The sequence below is a fragment of the Jaculus jaculus genome, chromosome 9, assembly GCF_020740685.1.
Source record: "Jaculus jaculus isolate mJacJac1 chromosome 9, mJacJac1.mat.Y.cur, whole genome shotgun sequence".
NCBI lineage: Eukaryota > Metazoa > Chordata > Mammalia > Rodentia > Dipodidae > Jaculus > Jaculus jaculus.
This window is the reverse complement of record NC_059110.1, coordinates 116,960,488-116,976,952: the sequence shown is the minus strand read 5'-3', so window position 1 is coordinate 116,976,952 and position 16,465 is coordinate 116,960,488. Positions and strand designations below refer to the sequence as shown.

At 51.7% G+C, this 16,465-nt stretch overlaps 1 protein-coding gene across 12 annotated transcripts in view; it reads right to left on the bottom strand.

Moving 5' to 3' along the window:
* Positions 1-16,465, bottom strand: part of Hdac5 (histone deacetylase 5) — a 41,569-nt gene that overhangs the window by 12,360 nt on the left and 12,744 nt on the right. For 5 of the 12 annotated variants that reach the window (XM_045158047.1, XM_045158051.1, XM_004655291.2 and 2 more), the window contains exons 3-6: positions 15,925-15,999; positions 882-1,141; positions 653-797; positions 453-567 (exon numbers count right to left, since the gene is read on the bottom strand). In XM_045158047.1, the coding sequence (XP_045013982.1) occupies positions 453-567; positions 653-797; positions 882-1,141; positions 15,925-15,999 (595 nt within the window). Of the gene's footprint in view, positions 1-452; positions 568-652; positions 1,142-11,108; positions 11,225-15,924; positions 16,091-16,465 lie in introns of those variants that run through there. The other 7 variants (XM_045158050.1, XM_004655292.2, XM_045158054.1 and 4 more) reach the window with 6 other exon arrangements.

Genomic DNA, 16,465 nt, shown 5'->3' with positions numbered 1-16,465 from the left:
CTGCCTTCACTTCCTGAGTGTGCTGGGACTATAGGTGTGAGCCACCACCTATTGTGGCAAGCTACAGTTATGAAAAAGCCACTCACTGCACATTACAGAGAGACAGGAGAGATGGCTTAGCAGTTAAGTTGCTTGCCTGAGAAGCCAAAGGACCTAGGTTTGATTCCCCGGAACCCATGTAAGCCAGATGCACAAGGTGGTGCAAGCATCTGAAGTTTGTTTGCAGTGACTACAAGCTCTGGCGTGCCCATTCTCTCTCTCTCAAATAAATATTAAAAAAAAAAAAAAATCAACAGGACACAGATTTTGGCGAAGGGTGTAAGAAGAACCAGGATGGATCCCCTCTCCTAGAACACAGTGCAGAGCCTGAACCGAGGTACAAGGCAGGAGCCCCTAATCATCCTGCAAGCTTAGGCAGTCCCTCTGGCCCCCTCATCTCCCAAGACCGTTACCAGCATTTAGGGTGCTGTGGGAGGGAATGGTTGAGGCCGCCTGGCGTGGGCTCCTTTGACTTTGACAAGAGGAATTCCTGAAGCCTCAGCTTTACCTCAGTGCTGGCGATGGCGCCTGCAGGACAAGGGCACAGCTGACCTGGGTGCTTGGGGCCAGGACCCGCAGCTGGACGGGGCCCAGGGCCGCCCACTGTTCTTACTCTCTTTGCTCTTCTCCTTGTTGCGCAGGATCAGCAGCTGCTGCTCTAGCCGCTGCTTCTCCAGCTCCTCCTGCCGCTGCTGCTCCCGCTGCCGCTGCTGCTCCAACTCCTGCTGCCTCTTAGCTGCCAGCATCTCCTGCTGTTGCTGCAAGGGGGCAGGGAGGTGGGGGCAGCTGTGAGCCAGGCCCAGGTGGGCTGTCGCTCTGGCCCCGGCGTCCCTCAGGCCCACCTTGAGGTGCTTCTGCAGCTGGACCTCATGCTGCCGGGTCAGGTGGTCATGCTGCTTCTGGAACTCCGCAAACAGGAGCTGCTTCTGCAGTTGCTGCTGCTGCTTGAGCACCAGGAGCTCCTGCCGCAGCTGCTGCTCTCGTAGCGCAGGGTCCACGGGGGCTGCCAGAGCCCCACGCAGCTCCACGGGGCTGGGGCTGCCTCCACCCCCACCGCCCATGGAGCTGGGCATGGCTCCCGGCAGCACTGGTTTCACCTCCACTGTGGGCACAAGACATGTGAAGGGTCAGTAGGCACAGTCCCAGACCCACCAGGCCCTGGAATCTAGGTCTGTCGCCAAGGGGACAACCAAGCAGGTTCACTACACCCAAGAGAATAAAAACAGGTGACTCTAATCCCTCTTCCCAGCAATACTGCCTTCCACCTTCTTTTCTAAATTTTTTTTGGTGGGGGGGGGGTTTAAGTTAGGGTCTCACTCTAGCCCAAGCTGACCTGGAATTCACTATGTAGTCTCAGGGTGGCCTCAAACTCATGATGATCCTCCTACCTCTGCCTCCCAAGTGCTGGGATTAAAGGCGTACGCCACCATGCCCGGCTTAAAATTTTATTATTATTATTTATTTGAGAGCGACAGAGAGGGAGGCAGAGAGAAAAAGAGAGAGAATGGGTGCGCCAGGGCCTCCAGCCCCTGCAAACGAACTCCGACGTGTGTGCCCCCCTGTGCATCTGGCTAATGTGGGTCCTGGGGAATCAAGGCTCAAACTGGGGTCCTCAGGCTTCACAGGCAAGCACTTAACCGCTAAGCCATCTCCCCAGCCCATCCTTCCACCTTTTTTTTTTTTTTAATTTTTTAAAATTATTTATTTGAGAGTGACAGAGAGAGAAAGAGGCAGATAGAGAGCAAGAGAGAGAATGGGCACGCCAGGGCTACCAGCCACTGCAAATGAACTCCAGATGCATGCGCCCTTTGTGCATCTGGCTAACGTGGGTCCTGGGGAATCAAGCCTCGAACCGGGGTCTATGCCATCTCTCCAGCCCCCTTCCACCTTCTTTAAATGACACTGTGGCCGTGAATTTCTGCAAGAAACTATGCATTACAGCTGCAGGAATAGCTCAGAATGGTTTGCCCAGCATGCATGAGGCCTTGTGTTCAAGCCATAGCACTGCAAAGAAAATGAACTTACCCCCGCTCAAGTATGAAGTATATCAGCTGACAGACTGTCAGTATTCCACGCCATACCTAATACTGCTGGTTAACACCAGTGGGCATTTAAAAAATATTTTTGGCTGGGCGTGGTGGTGTGCACCTTTAATCCCAGCACTCGGAAGGCAGAGGTAGGAAGCTCACTGTCAGTTCAAGGCCACCCTGAAACTACATAGTGAATTCCAGGTCAGCCTGGGCTAGCATGAGACCCTACCTCAAAAGAATAAAAATATTTATTTGAGAGAGAGATGGACAGACAGAAAAGCAGTATGGGCATGCCAGGGCCTCTTGCTGCTGCAAGCAAACTCTAGATGCATGTGCCCCTTTGTGAATAGGGCTTTATATGGGTACTGGGGAGTTGAACCTGGACCAATTAGGCATTGCAGGCAAGTGCATTTAACTGCTGAGCCATCACTCTAGCCCTTTAAAATCTCTCTCACACACACATTTTGTTTGTTTGCTTTGGTTTTTCAAGGTAAGGCCTTACTCTAGCCCAGGCTGACTTGGAATTCATTTTGTAGTCTCAGGCTGACCTCAAACTCAAGGTGATCCTACCTCTCCCTGCCTTCCAAGTGCTGGGATTAAAGGTGTGTGTCAACACCTTTAAAAATATTTTTATTTATTTATTTGAGACAAAGCAAGGATAAAGAGTGAGTCCACTGGGAATTTTACATGGATGGCTTATTTAAGCTGCACAATCTGGGCTGTAGAGATGGTGCAGCGGTTAAAGGTGTTCACCTGTAAACCTGACAGCCTGGGTTCGATTCCTCGGTACATATGTAAAGCCAGATGCACAAAGTGGCACATGTGTCTGGAGTTTATCTGCATTAACTAAAAGACTGATGTGCCCATATTCTTGTCCCCGCGCTCTCTCTCTGCTTGTAAATCAAATATTTAAAATGCACGATGACCTATGACCTACAGATGCTTTTACTCCAAGGAAGCTAAGGCTAAGCCAGGTGTTGGTGGCACAGCCTTTAATCCCAGCACTTGGGAAGCAGAGGTAGGAGGATCGCCATGAGTTCGAGGCCACCCTGAGACTCCATAGTGAAATCCAGGTCAGCCTGAACTAGAGTGAAACCCTACTTCGGGGAGAAGAAAAAAAAAAAAGGAAACTAAAGCTGAGAGAAGTTTGAGTAACTGGACCATCTACAGCCAAGCTTGGAGAACCAGGATATGAATCTAAATCCTGAGCTATTACCTACTGTTTTGTGCCCTCTCCCCATCTCTTACCACTATTCTCCCATCAAAGCCTGTGCTAGAAGAGAAACCGAGGCACAGAGGTTGGGGCTGGCCGCAGCTCTTCAAGCCTGTATGGACATTCTGGACAGCCTGTCCCTGCCCATCTGTCCATCACATCCATTCTAGATGGGGCAAGAGGGTGCTAGACAGGCATGGGGCGCATGGTGGGAACAGGGGGCTTTAGGGAAAGAGGGTGCTGGGTTGCACCAAGCCAGGGACAAGAGGGGGCTGGGAGTGAGCCTGGCTTCCTCTGCTGGATTATCTCCTTTCAACAGTTTTATTGTAATTACCCTGAAAATGCCGCTATATATAGAGTGAGCCAAACAGCAGCTGTGCTGGGGGAGGGGGATGGGAGAATGGGCGGGCAGGGAGGAGGTGGGAGGAGGCGACAGGAAAGGAAAGGGAATCAGACAGGAAGAGTGATGGCAGGGGGAGGGCTGGAGAAGTGGCTGGGACCACAGTCTCCAGCCCAGGGAAGACAGGCTGGGAAGGGCAAAGTGGTAGCGGGGTCTACTAGATGTTTCTACAGCCCACATGCACAATGGGCTGAGGTTCCCAGAGCGTGCAAAAGATGCCAGTGGGCTTATGGGAAGACTGGGTCTCGACCTCGTGATCCCTGCACACTATCTGGTCACTGAATGTCACTCACCACCACTGCTCTATGGTTGCCGGAGCAACTGGGCAAACACTACACCAGTAGGGAGCCCCAAGCCCAGCCCACACCCCACAATGCCTCATGCTGCCAACAGGAAGGGGAAGGCAGGATACCACTGCCTGGGAAGGAGGAAGCAAAAGGCAGGGCCAGCCTGTCTTGTTTCTCTTCCAATTCTTTCACCACAGAAAGCCCCCACTTTCCTTTCCTTACTACAGCACAGGGAGCCAGACAAGACTGGGAAGACTCTCCTATGGCACCGCTGCCCACTGCAGCCTAGGCAGAGAGAAGACAGGACTCTGATGCCCTGCTGGCTGCTCCTTGGGCCTCTCCATGCCCACTGCCGCCTTTCATCAAGACGGGAAGAGGGTCTGTGACGAGGGCTAAGAGAGGTCCCCACGGGCCTGAATTTCTTCAGGGAACTCAGCCCTGAGGGGGGTCATCAGAAAAAAAGCCCCTAAAGGCCATTACCATGCCGACCTCGTGCCTACATATGCCTCAGGGACCCACCTTTAAGAGTCGGGTGGCATGGGGCGGTAAAGCCTAAGCAGGGTGGGCGGCTCTGCACCACCCCCTCCCCAACAAAGCTGGGCACATTCCTCGGGTTTCCTTGTCAGCCACACTGACGACTCTGCGGCCACCAAGCCAAAGCCACATCTGCAGGAGTGGCCAGATGTGGCCAAGGGGGTGGAGAGAGAGAGAGAGAGACACACACACACACACACACACACACACACACACGTACGTTCACTCTCCGTCCTGCCCAGCACCAGGGGGAACTGCACTTGAAGATTTTCTGGAGGAAGCTGGCCTAGGCCAGGGTGACAGCACAAAAGCTGGTGGCCAGGTCGGGTCACCGCAGCCCCTTCAGTGTTACCTGCTCCTAGGTAAAGCTGACTTGGCCCCCAACCCCCCCGGTCACTTCACCAGAGGGTAGATGGGCTTCACCCTGCTGCTCCCGGCAGCGCCGGGGCTGAGAGATCCAGACCTCTACCCAACTCACCCAGGGAAGGGCAAGGGCCCATGGCTCCCAGGAGGCAACACTGCCCAGGCTGGAACCACAGCCAGCTAGCGCCCCTTTCAGGAGCCCTACGGAGAGTACAGGGCTCCTAGGAGGGGATTCTTGCACCAGCACCAGAACCAGCACCGCTGGCATGCCTGGCCTGGCGCTGCAGGGGCCCCGCAGATCCATTGGTATTCAGGAGGCAAGGCAGCCAGAGCGCTCTGCCTGCAGCCGCGCTCCCATGCAGCAGGAAGCACAGGCAGCATGAGGAGAATGTTAATTTGAGGCGGCATGCAGTACGCCAGCGTCTGCCAGGTAGCAACCTGGCTCCATCCAAGATGGGAACCAGGGAAGGGAGGAGAATGAGTTCCCAGAATGCAATGCAGTCTGCCTGGCACCGATCCTAGGGCCTGGCTGGTCTGGCACCCCTTTGAGGAACTGTGTCCTCTGACAGCATGGCATGAACAGAACAGGTGGCAGCAGATGCCATCACACCAAGCACCTAGAAGACTAAGTGGGTGTGCCATGACAGGGAGAGGCTCTAGGCCACTTCCTGGTAGACTAAGGGAGGCTGGAGAGCCTTGGAAAAGAAAAAAAGGCATGGGAGCTGGGTGTGGTGGCGCACACCTTTAATCCTAGCACTAGGAAGGCAGAGGTAGGAGTTTGTTGGACAGAGTTCCATATCAGTGTAGCCTAGAGTGAGATCCTACCTCAAAAATCCAGAAAATAAAAAAGAAAAATAAGGGCGGGCGTGGTGGCGCACACCTTGAATCCCAGCACTCAGGAGGCAGAGGTAGGAGGATTGCTGTGAGTTCAAGGCCACCCTGAGACTACAGAGTAAATTCCAGGTCAGCCTGCACTAGAGTGAGATCCTACTTTGGAAAACCAAAATAACAACAACAACAATAAAATAAAAAATAATCAGGGGCTGGAGAGGATGCTTCAAAGTCTAAGGAGCCAGGTTCGATTTCCCCAGTACCCACGTAAGCCAGATACACAAGGTGGCACACATGTTTGGAGTTCCTTTGCAGTGGCAGGAGGCCCTGGTATGCCCATGCATTCTCATTCTCTCCCAGTTTGCGAATAAGTAAAAAGATTTATAAAAGTAAAATAAACAAGCAGCCAGGCCTTTAATCCCAGCACTTGGGAGGCAGAAGTAGGAGGATTGCCATGAATTTGAGGCCACCGTGAGATTATATACTGAATTCCAGGTCATCCTGTACTAGAGTGAGACCCTACCTCAAAAAAAAAAAACAAAAAACAAACAAACCAAAAACATGTTTTTAAAGCCTGGTGTGATGGTGCATGCCTTTAATCCCACAATCAGGAGGCAGAAGTAGGAAGACATGAGTTCAAGGCCACCCTGAGACTACACAGTGAATTCCAGGTCAGCCTGGGCTACAGTGGGACCCTACCTTGAAAAACAAACAAACAAACAAACAAAAAAATTTAAAGGGCTGTAGAAATAGGTCAGCAGTTAAGGCACTTGCCTACAAAGTCTAATGACCCAGGTTCGATTCCCCAGTACCCACATAAAGCCAAATGCACAAAGTGTGTATGCAACTGGAGTTTGTTTGCAGCAATTAGAGGCCCTGGAATGCCCATTCTCTCTGTCTCCCTTTATCTCTCTCTGTTTGCAAATACATAAATTAATTTTTAAAAACACATTTTTTAAAATAGCTGTCAGGTGTGGTGGCACATGCTTTTAATACCAGCACTTGGGAGGCCAAGGTAGAAAGATCACCTTGAGTTTGAGGGCAGCCTGAGGCTACATAGTGAATTTCAGGTCAGCTAGGCTAGAGACCCTATCTCAAACAAAACAAAACAAAACAAAAAAAGGGCTGGAGGGATGGCTTAGCAGTTAAGGTGCTTGTCTGCAAAACCAAAGGACCCAGGTTCAATTCCCCAGGACCTATGGGAGCCAGATGCACTAAGGTGGTAGTGCATGCATCTGGAGTTTGTTTGTAGTGGCTGGAGGCCCTGGCGTGCCCATTCTACCTTTCTCTGTGTGTCTCAAATAAATAAATAAATATTTTTTAAATAAGTCAGGCATGTTGGTGCACATCTTTAATCCCAGCAGTAGGGAGCCACAGGTAGGAGGATCTCAGTGAGTTTAAGGTCACCCTGAGACTAGACAGCGAATTCCAGGTCAGCCTGGACTACAGTAAGACCCTACCTTGGAAAAAAAGTAATAAGGCTGGAGCTAGCTCAGCAGTTAAAGGTGCTTGCTTGCAAAGCTGCTGGGCCCAGGTTTGATTCCCAAACACCCAAGTAAAGCCAGACACAAAAAGTGGTACAAGCATCTGGCATTCGTTTCTAGTGGCAAGAGACTATTGCACACCAGTCCACACGCACATGTAAATAAATATTTAAAACAAGGGGTTGGTGAGATGGCTTAGTGATTAAGGAACTTGCCAGCAAAGCCTAAGGACCCAGGTTTGATTCCTCAGTACCCACATAAGCCAGATGCATAATGTGGCACATGTGTCTAGCGTTGGTTTGCAGTGGCTAGAGGGCCTGCTGCACCTATTCTCTCTCTCACTCTCAAGTAAGTAAGTAAATAAATAAATACTATATATTTTCATTTAAAACAAGGGCTAGAGAGACGGCTTAGCTATTAAGGTGCTTGCCTGTGAAGCCTAAGGACCCAGGTTCGACACCCCAGAACCCATGTAAGCCAGAGATGTACACGGTGACACATGCATCTGGAGTTTGTTTGCAGTGGCTAGAAGTCCTGGTGTGCTCATTTTCTCTCTGTCTCTCTCTCTAATAAACAAATAAATAGATAAATAAGTAAATAAAATATTTTTTTTAGAAAATTAAAACGAGGGCTAGAGAGATTGGCTCAGCAGGTAAGGTGTTTGCCTGCAAAGCCTAACAAGATCTGGGTTCGATTCCCCAGTTATCCACACAAAGCCAGATGTACAAAGTGGTATGTGTCTGGAATTGGTAGTGGCTATAGGCCCAGGTGCACCCATTCATTCCCTGTCTGTCTGTCTGTCTCTATCTCCCCCCTCTCTGCTTAAAAATAAAATTAAAAAAAAAATTTTGTTTTTATTTTTCAAGGTAGGGTTTCCTTGTAGTCCAGGCTGACTTGGAATTAACTATGTAATCTCAGGGTAGCCTTGAACTCATGGCGATCCTTCTACCTCTGCCTCCCAAGTGCTGGGATTAAAGGTGTGGGCCACCATACTTGGCTTTTCAAAAATAAAAAAAAATATTTAAAACTAATGACAAAAATAATAATCATAACTGGGCATAAGCTCACATTTTGAATCCTAGAACTGGTAGTCTGAGGAACATGAGCACCATTAGTTTGAGGCCAGGTTTAGCTACAAAGTGAGTTCCAGGCCAACCTGGGCTACAGGGTAAGTGTTTATTTCAACAACCCTTGTTAAAAATAAATAAATAAATAAATAAATAAATAAAAATAAAATAAAATGGAGCCCATTGTGGTGGCACACACCTTTAGTCTCAGCACTCAGGAGGCAGAGGTAGGAGGACCACATTAAGTTGGAGTGCACCCTGAGACTATATAGTGAATTCCTAGTCAGCCTTGGCTAAAGTGAGACCCTATATTAACCACCCCCCCAAAAAAAACTAAAATGGAAACAGTGGGTCCAGGAAAAAGGATGCTATCTCCAAGCAGACAAAGAACTTTGGATCACAAGGAGACAAAATTTTGGTGACATCTTTGGGAGCTAGGATTCAAAGTGAAAAATTCTGGCTACTCCAGAAAAAACACAGGGCCAAACCTCACTGCTGCTCTGAACATGTCCGAAGCCATGCCCCATTCCACGCTCTCTCCTGAAGACATCACCAACACAAGCCCCAGCCAGCAAGGAAAGTTACCTTCCACTCCCAGAGCCCCGGGGTAGTCCAGTGTGTGGGCTCACCGGGCAGACCCAAGTGTAGCACATAGCTCTCAAAGACCTGTTCCTAAAGCCCCTGAGGGATAAGGAAGGAGGGGGACCCAGGACAGAGGAACACTGAGCTGCATGACCCGCAAGACAGAAGGCTTTGGCAGACAGTCTCTGAGACCCTGCCTTGTCTGTAGGGGACAGAGTGAGAGAGCCCTTCAAGACCACCTGTTTTGCACCCTCGGTGACAATCAAGGAAACCAAGCTTTGTAGAGAGGCTACTGTGCAGAAGACCCCATATGGTTAGCAGAGTGAAACAGGGATCTCAACCCAGGTAGCCCAGCTTCCAACACAGGCAGGATGCCTCTGAGGACACGTATCTACTTTGGGTGTCTTTCTGGAGAACACAGGTGGCCACCCACTCTGCGGAGTGGCATGTTCCAGGCGCCTCATACCTCCCTTGGCAGACTGGGCAGTCAGCAGCTTTCCTAACTGTCTAATTACCTTGTCTGTCCCTTGGAGAATGGAGAAAAGGCTCTTGTCCCTGTCCTGGCCTTGAGGGAGTTTGGAAAAAGGAAGGGAACACACTTCACACTCCTTTGCCTATGACGCTGATGACCCCTCCCCACCAAGGACATTTCCCATGGTCTATTTCTGGGCTTTTACGTGACTGGTGAGGCCAACTGAGGCTCAACAGGTTCTGCCACAATCCAGACAGCATTTCCACATGTGCGGGCTCAGTATGACTCTCACCTAGCAATTTGCACAACTCATCCGGCAATGCAAACGAATACAATCACGTAATGGTTAAGAGCAAAGGGTTCTGGAGCAAGAAGATGGCACAGGTTCAAGGCACAGCTACCAACTAGGCAAGAAGCTGGGCATCACCCCACCCTCCATGCAGGCATCTGCAAAATGGAAGAAGAGCACCTACCTCCCAGGTCGCTAGGCCTGAGAGAATGCACACTTAGGAGCTTGGCACAGGGCCAGGGAAGATCTCAAGAGGCACTAGTCAAGGCTGTTATTAACGGCTCTTGACGGTTTTCTGTGTCCTAACTCGCAATCTAGAGACGCCTTGAACTACTCAGACTGTTTCTATGGATTGAGTGTGTTCCTCAGTGAACAGCAGTTACCTAGCACACAGGAGGCCCTGGGTCTGATCCTCAGTACCAAGAAAAGAAAAAACTGGGAGGCAGAGCTAGGAGGATCGCCATGAGTTCACGGCCATCCTGAGACTACACAGTGAATTCCAGGTCAGCCTGGGCTAGGATGAGATCCTCCCTCGAAAAACCAAAATAAACAAATAAATAAAAATTTTAAAAAAGTTTCTGAAGTACATGCCTGTCATCTTAGCACTTGGGAGACTAGGGCAGGTGGATCACCAGTACGAGGACGCCTAAGCTGAACTGCCTTGTCTCAAAAACAGAGCCAGGTGTGGTGGCACATGCCTTTAATCCCAGTTTGAGGATAGAGGCACCCTGAGACTACATAGTGAATTCCAGGTCAGCCTGGGCTAGAGTGAGACCCTACCATGAGAAAAATTTTAAAAATCAAAATTAAAAACAGGGCTGGAGAGATTGCTCAGTGGTTACAGGCACCTGTTTGCAAAGCCTGCCAGCCTGGGTTAAATTCCTAAGTCACCCACATAAAGCCAGATAGGCATCTGTTTACAGGGGCAAGAGAACCTGATGCATATCTGTGTGTATGTGCGTACACACACACATACACACACAAATAAAATAAAAATAAAAGTACACAAAATACTTAGAATTACTTCACAGACCACCTGAAATCTAAGGGTACTGGGCTTAGACTCCTGCCTCAGTGAAGTCTTGGTTCTCACTTCGGTTTGTCTGAGGATCACTCCACGGTCCTGTCTCATCACAGCTCTTCCTCCAGATGCCACATAACAACAGCCAGAGTGGCCAGCAGTGTGGCACTTCCAGGTCACCATCTCACCTGCCTTGCTATCTTCAAGAAGTGCTACTCTGTCCTCTGGAGCTTAGGCCACAGTAGTGAGGTCCCCCCTGTTCCTCAAAAGCATTACCTGGCATAAATGAGTATGAGTTTGGGTCCTTGCTCTTGGGTCCCCGCTCTTGGGTCCCCCAGCTCTAAGCAGCCTAAAAGTAAGTCTTTCCTAGTCTGACATAAGTGTACCCTGCTCCAGGTGACATTCTTCCCCAGAACTATTCTACGTCCTCCTGGGGTCAGGCACTGGTGGACCCTCAGCCCCTTCCTCCAGCAAGGTAGAAGTAATGTGGACTGACCTCAGAGACCCTTAGAATGTCAGTGAGAGAAAGGCCTGGAGCTCAGCAACCCAGCGCTCCCAGCTGCAGGAAGAGGAAAGTGAGGCCAGAGAGGGAACACGCTTGTCCAAGGTCACCTGAAAAGGAGGCAGAGGAGCCAGTGCTTAATCCTGGCTCTCCTGGCTCTCTCTACCCCCACAACAAAACAGAAGGCTGTTCCGAGGCTTAATGAGAGACGTACCAAGGAGCCCCACACTGCATTCAAAGACCCAGAAATCGAGAAGAGGATACCTGGGTGGCTCCCCAGAACACCACAGTCTGGGAGTGCAGGGCGGGACTTGGAGAGGACAGATGGAAGGAAGCAGGCTGCAATTCCCAAGAACTTAGGGGGATGCCGAGCCCAGGTAGAAGGTACAAGCAATCAACAACAGAACCAACGGCTGCTCTTGGGGGCCTATATAGGAGTAGGTGCCCCTCTTTGAGCTGACCCAGGAGATATTTGGGCACAAAGCTGCAGGCAATTAAAAGACATACGGACCATGCAAAGTCTGCAGCTATGGCTGGACAGTTTGTCCCCCACCTGGAGAGGGGAATGGCAGGGGCCCCAGGCAGCTCGGCCTCCGCTCTCCACGCACGGTCCAGCCCTGAGTGTCCAGTAAGGCTCTTTGCCCACCTGGCAGCTTGCCATAATCCCCCACCCTGCTTGGGTTTAGACACCTGCTCCTGGCATCTCAAAACATCCTCTCTCCAGACTGCCAGGCTGCTGGGAATTGGATTCGCCTGTCTGGGGTAACAGCCACCCGCCCTTCTCCCAGCAGGGCCTTTACTGAAAGCTAGAGACAGCCCTGACTATACGTGTGCTCTGGGCCTACCGTCATCAGCAACGCCAGAGAAAGAAGTTTAAATGATTAAAATGAGCTGTCCTACCGATTACGGACCTGCATGTGGACACGGACCCGTGGAGATTCTGCCATGGCTCAAAGTTGGAAAACCACCATCTCGCAAAGCCCCTAGGCTGCTTGCACTCATTCCTCTTGCCAATCTGACAGCTGTTACAGCTGTGTGTGGACACACTTAATCTGATTTCCTGTCTGGCAGCTGTGCAGCAGGAAAGGGACAGCTGAGGGTCTCCAAAACAAGAGGGGATGAGGTAGGAGGGCATGGGGGCAGGGGAGGTTGTCTGTATGGTCAGCGGGTGTTTAACTCTGTTCCTGATCCCTCTTGTCCCCTTGTGCCAAAATCCTGTGGGGACAAAGATAATCAGCCAAGTGGTCCCAAGTATTTTTAGAAAACAAAGGCTGCTCTCAGAACCACCAAGCCAGGACGACCCTTGTTCTTCAGGAGCACAGACCTGGAGACACAGACAGGCCCAGCACCTAAGGTGGCGCAGGTTCTACACTGCACAGGGCGGTCCACCTGAGGGCACTAGTTGGAGCTGACATCTAGCCCATGCTCCAGTTGCTAAGCCATATACACTAGCATGAGGACACACCCATACTCACACAAAGGCCAGTTTTAAAGAAATGTCTGCAAAAACAGCTTGTGCGATTACTAACACTGAATTCAGGGCTTAGCGGTTAAGGCGTTTGCCTGCAAAGCCAAAGGATCCTGGTTCGACTCTCCAGGACCCACGTAAGCCAGATGCAGAAGGGGGCACATGCATCTAGAGTTCATTTGCAGTGGCTGGAGGCCCTGGCATACTCATTCTCTCCCTCTCACTTTCTCTGCCTCTTTCTTTCTCTCAAATAAATAAATAAATAAAATTAATTCAAATCCCAACTCATACTTATTCTGTGATCTTGAGCAAGTTCTTTTATTTAATTTGGTTTTTCTCCCCTCAATTATTTTTGTTATTGTTTGTTTTTCGAGGTAGGGTGTCACTCTAGCCCAGGCTGACCTGGAACTCACTCTGTAGTCCCAGGCTGGCCTCGAAGGTACAGTGATTCCCCCTACCTCTGCCTCCTAAGTGTTAGGATTAAAGGCATGCCCCACTAAGCCCAGCTTTAAATTTTTTGTTTTGGCAAAAGTTCTTTAACTTCTCTGATCCTTCTCAATTGTAAAATGTGGTTATGAATAGCCTTTCTAAAAAGACTTACAATAAATAAAGTCTCCAATACCTTTGCACACTACAATATCAGTTCCCTTCCCGCTCAAGTCTTGCCCTTGCTACCTTCCCAGCATTCTTATACCTACACACTCCGAACACACAGCCATGCTTGGAATGGCCCAAAGAGCCTAAATGAGAGTATCAGGGAAAGCCCCAGCCATGCACCTGAGTCCCAAGGGACTTCCCAACATCCAGAGCACTTCTTCCTGGCACTAGATGGGTCCATACCTGCCTTTCTCATGCCTTCTCTTAGTGTCCAGGTCTCAGCTCAACCAGTACTGGACAAGGGGGTAATGAGGGCTCGCATGGGGAAGGCAGAGCCTTTCCCAGCTCTAGGACTCTGAGAATCCCACGGTGCAGGTCAAGCTCTCACGCTAGGACTATACTTGGATAGCGGCAGTGTCCACTATGCCCTGGTACTGGCAGGATAGCTGGGCAGAGGCCCCATCCACCAAAGACTGCCAGTCAGTAGTAGTGAAAAGTAAAATCTGTCCCATGTCCCCTACTTAAGCAGAAACAGCAAAGAGCTCCTGTCCCTCATAGGCTAAAACCCTGGCTCACCCGAGGTGCCCACTGTAGCTGTCTCTATTCACCCACAAAGCCAAGCCTCAGAATAGAACCAAGGCAGCCTGCCAGCAGGCCAGGCCTCCGCCTCCTCATGCAACACTCATTCATCCAGGTGCCACACACTGTGCTAGGTAACGAGTGACGGTGGCCAATGAGGCAGGCGAGGAGCAAAGGCAGCCCCCAGATAGGGTTCCCAAGACTCGCTGCTACAGGGGCAGGGAGACAACACCCTGCAGGGTTCCATCCTCCAGCTCCTTGGGCTAGGGAGACTGACACCCCCCAGAAGGAACCTTTGACACCTGCCTTTTCAGGCACCGGCTTCTGCATCCTGCTCAAGAAATGGGTTGGGGGGTGCACAAAGAGGAAAGGGGCAGGAGGGAAACACCAGGCTTCCTGGGCCTTCATGACTGTGTTTATCTGGGGTGGATTTTTTTTAACCCAAAGGTTAAAGTGTTTCTATTTGAAACATCTATTTACATTCCAGAGTCCAAAAAAAAAAAAAAAAAAAAGGCATCCAAGCTCCAGGCCTATATCTGTCCCCAGCCGCGTCACAGACACAGCATCAGAGCTGCTCAGGGGGAACATTCTTAGCCCTCTCCTCGAGCTGCTGGGGTGACTCACGCCTCCCTCCTGCCAGCTCGGACTGCACCAAGGCTCAGAAGGCCAGGTGGGGGGATGGTGATCTAGACAGAGGGGCCAGCTGGGGTCCATCCAGGGGCCAGCGAGCCTGGAGAAGCATGGTACCCGTCTTGCAAGGTTTCTGGGGTCTAATTTGAAAGGGGGAGAGAAAAGAGGAGGAAACTTCAGGCCAACTGTTGGCTCCTGCTGACAGACAAGTGCCGTGGGGAAGGTGCAGGACAGGTGAAGGGATATGCAGACAGAACTGCTCCAGGCAGACGCGCTGCCAGCCACTCCCGGGCCTCCTAAGAGCCCACCTTAAAGAGCCCACCTTGATACCTGGGTGTAGGTTGGGGCTATAGTTCAATGAGCCCAAGACAAGAACTAGCCCTCTCATTCCTCCCCATCCCAGGGTCCTGATGGGCACACTACAGGGCTGGTCTCCAGAGCTACTCCCTACGTGGAGGCACTGAACGGGCATCCCTACCCGGACAGATGGCAAATTATGTTCCAAGGATTTTCTGAACCTTCCCAGAACATTCTTCTGACACATCCCAGTCTACTGGAACTTTATCCCTGGACAGCTGAGACCCAAATCACAGGTATCCAGAGAGGCACAGAGCTCCCACCTTCTAATTGGAACCTTCAGATCCATACACATGTATCCACCAACACACACACCACTCTTACAAGTGCCATGCCAGCCACTGCCAGGAGGGGCCAAACAGGCATGAATCCAATAGGCCCCTCCCTAGAGGAAGCATCTTGTAGTGCCGGCCTGGTGGGAGGCTGTGCCAGAACGGCCTGATGCTCCCAACAGGTTCCTGGGAGTAAGGAAAGGAGTGGCCAGCGTTGGAGGAGCCCCACCCCCAGCCAAGAGCCAAGAAAGTTCCTGTGGAGAAGGTGGCAGGCAAGGTTGGGGATCTTGAAGCCCAGGTTAGAGGGTCCTCAAGCCCATGTAAGCCAAAGCAACCCCTCCCCATCCTGAGGAAGTGGGAACAAGACAAGGCCTAGGGAGGGAGAGATGGAGAAACTAGGAACGGAGGCAGCCAGACCCTCAATATCCCAGCTGCCAGTCTCTGCCTATCCTTGCCCCAACTCCACTGAGCCCATCCACAGGAGCGGGGGCACCTTCCATTCCTATGGCCACCCCAGCTCTGGCTTCTTCCTATGCCTAAACCTGGGGAGCAGACAGCCTGGAGGCAGGTCACTGACCTATTTCCTTCCTTCTGACCATGGTGCCAACTAGGCCAGGCTCCTCTAGTAAGACCCAGTCTCCAGTAGCAGAGGCCGACCCTGCTAGAGGCAAAGCCAGCGGAGGGATGGTACTGAGTGTGGCTGGAAGAACAGCTCGGGGCAAGGAGGGCAGATGTGCGGGCAGGGAGGCCATCCTGGAAGCATGGCTCCCCAAACCCATGGGATGTTCAATAAAGCCCTCAACAAAAGCCAAAGCAGGACCTGGTCAGGGCAGGACTCACAGCACGATGCTCAGCTGCGGCAAGGATGGCATGAGCAAAGGGCAGGCGGGGACACGGAGATACTTACCTGCCACAGGGATGCTGTGCAGAGGAGTCCGTGGCAGGATTTCCAAGGCTGGTTCCCGGCCTGACATGCCATCTGCTGAGAAACAGGACTCGGTCTCATAGATGGTCTGCAGCATCTCCACGAGCCCCTGCGCCTTGGGCACCAGCAGCATGCCCAGAAAGGGGCCGCCCGAGGCGGGAGCAGGCAAGGAGAAGGTGGCCAGCAGGGCGGGTGGGCAGCTGGGGGTGGGGGATTCCCTCAGGCCACTGCCGCTGGGACCCACAGGGCAGGGAAGTGCCTCATCCGGCTGCTCTGGGGCCAGAGACCCGGAGGCTGCAGGCCTGCCCTCCTATACAGGAGTGTGGACCGCAGCCACAGGTCCCGGGAGCTGGGCTAGGCTGGTCGCTCAGAGGATAGGAAGGGGAGCTCGGCGGGCAGGCGGGCTCTCTGGGTTCCCTCCCAGTGCGGCTGGGTGACAGCTCTGGGCCTGGCTCCCTGCTCCTCCTTCCCGAATGAGCCGCCGGCAGCTGGCAGGAGACTGAAATAGCTGTTGGGGGAGGGC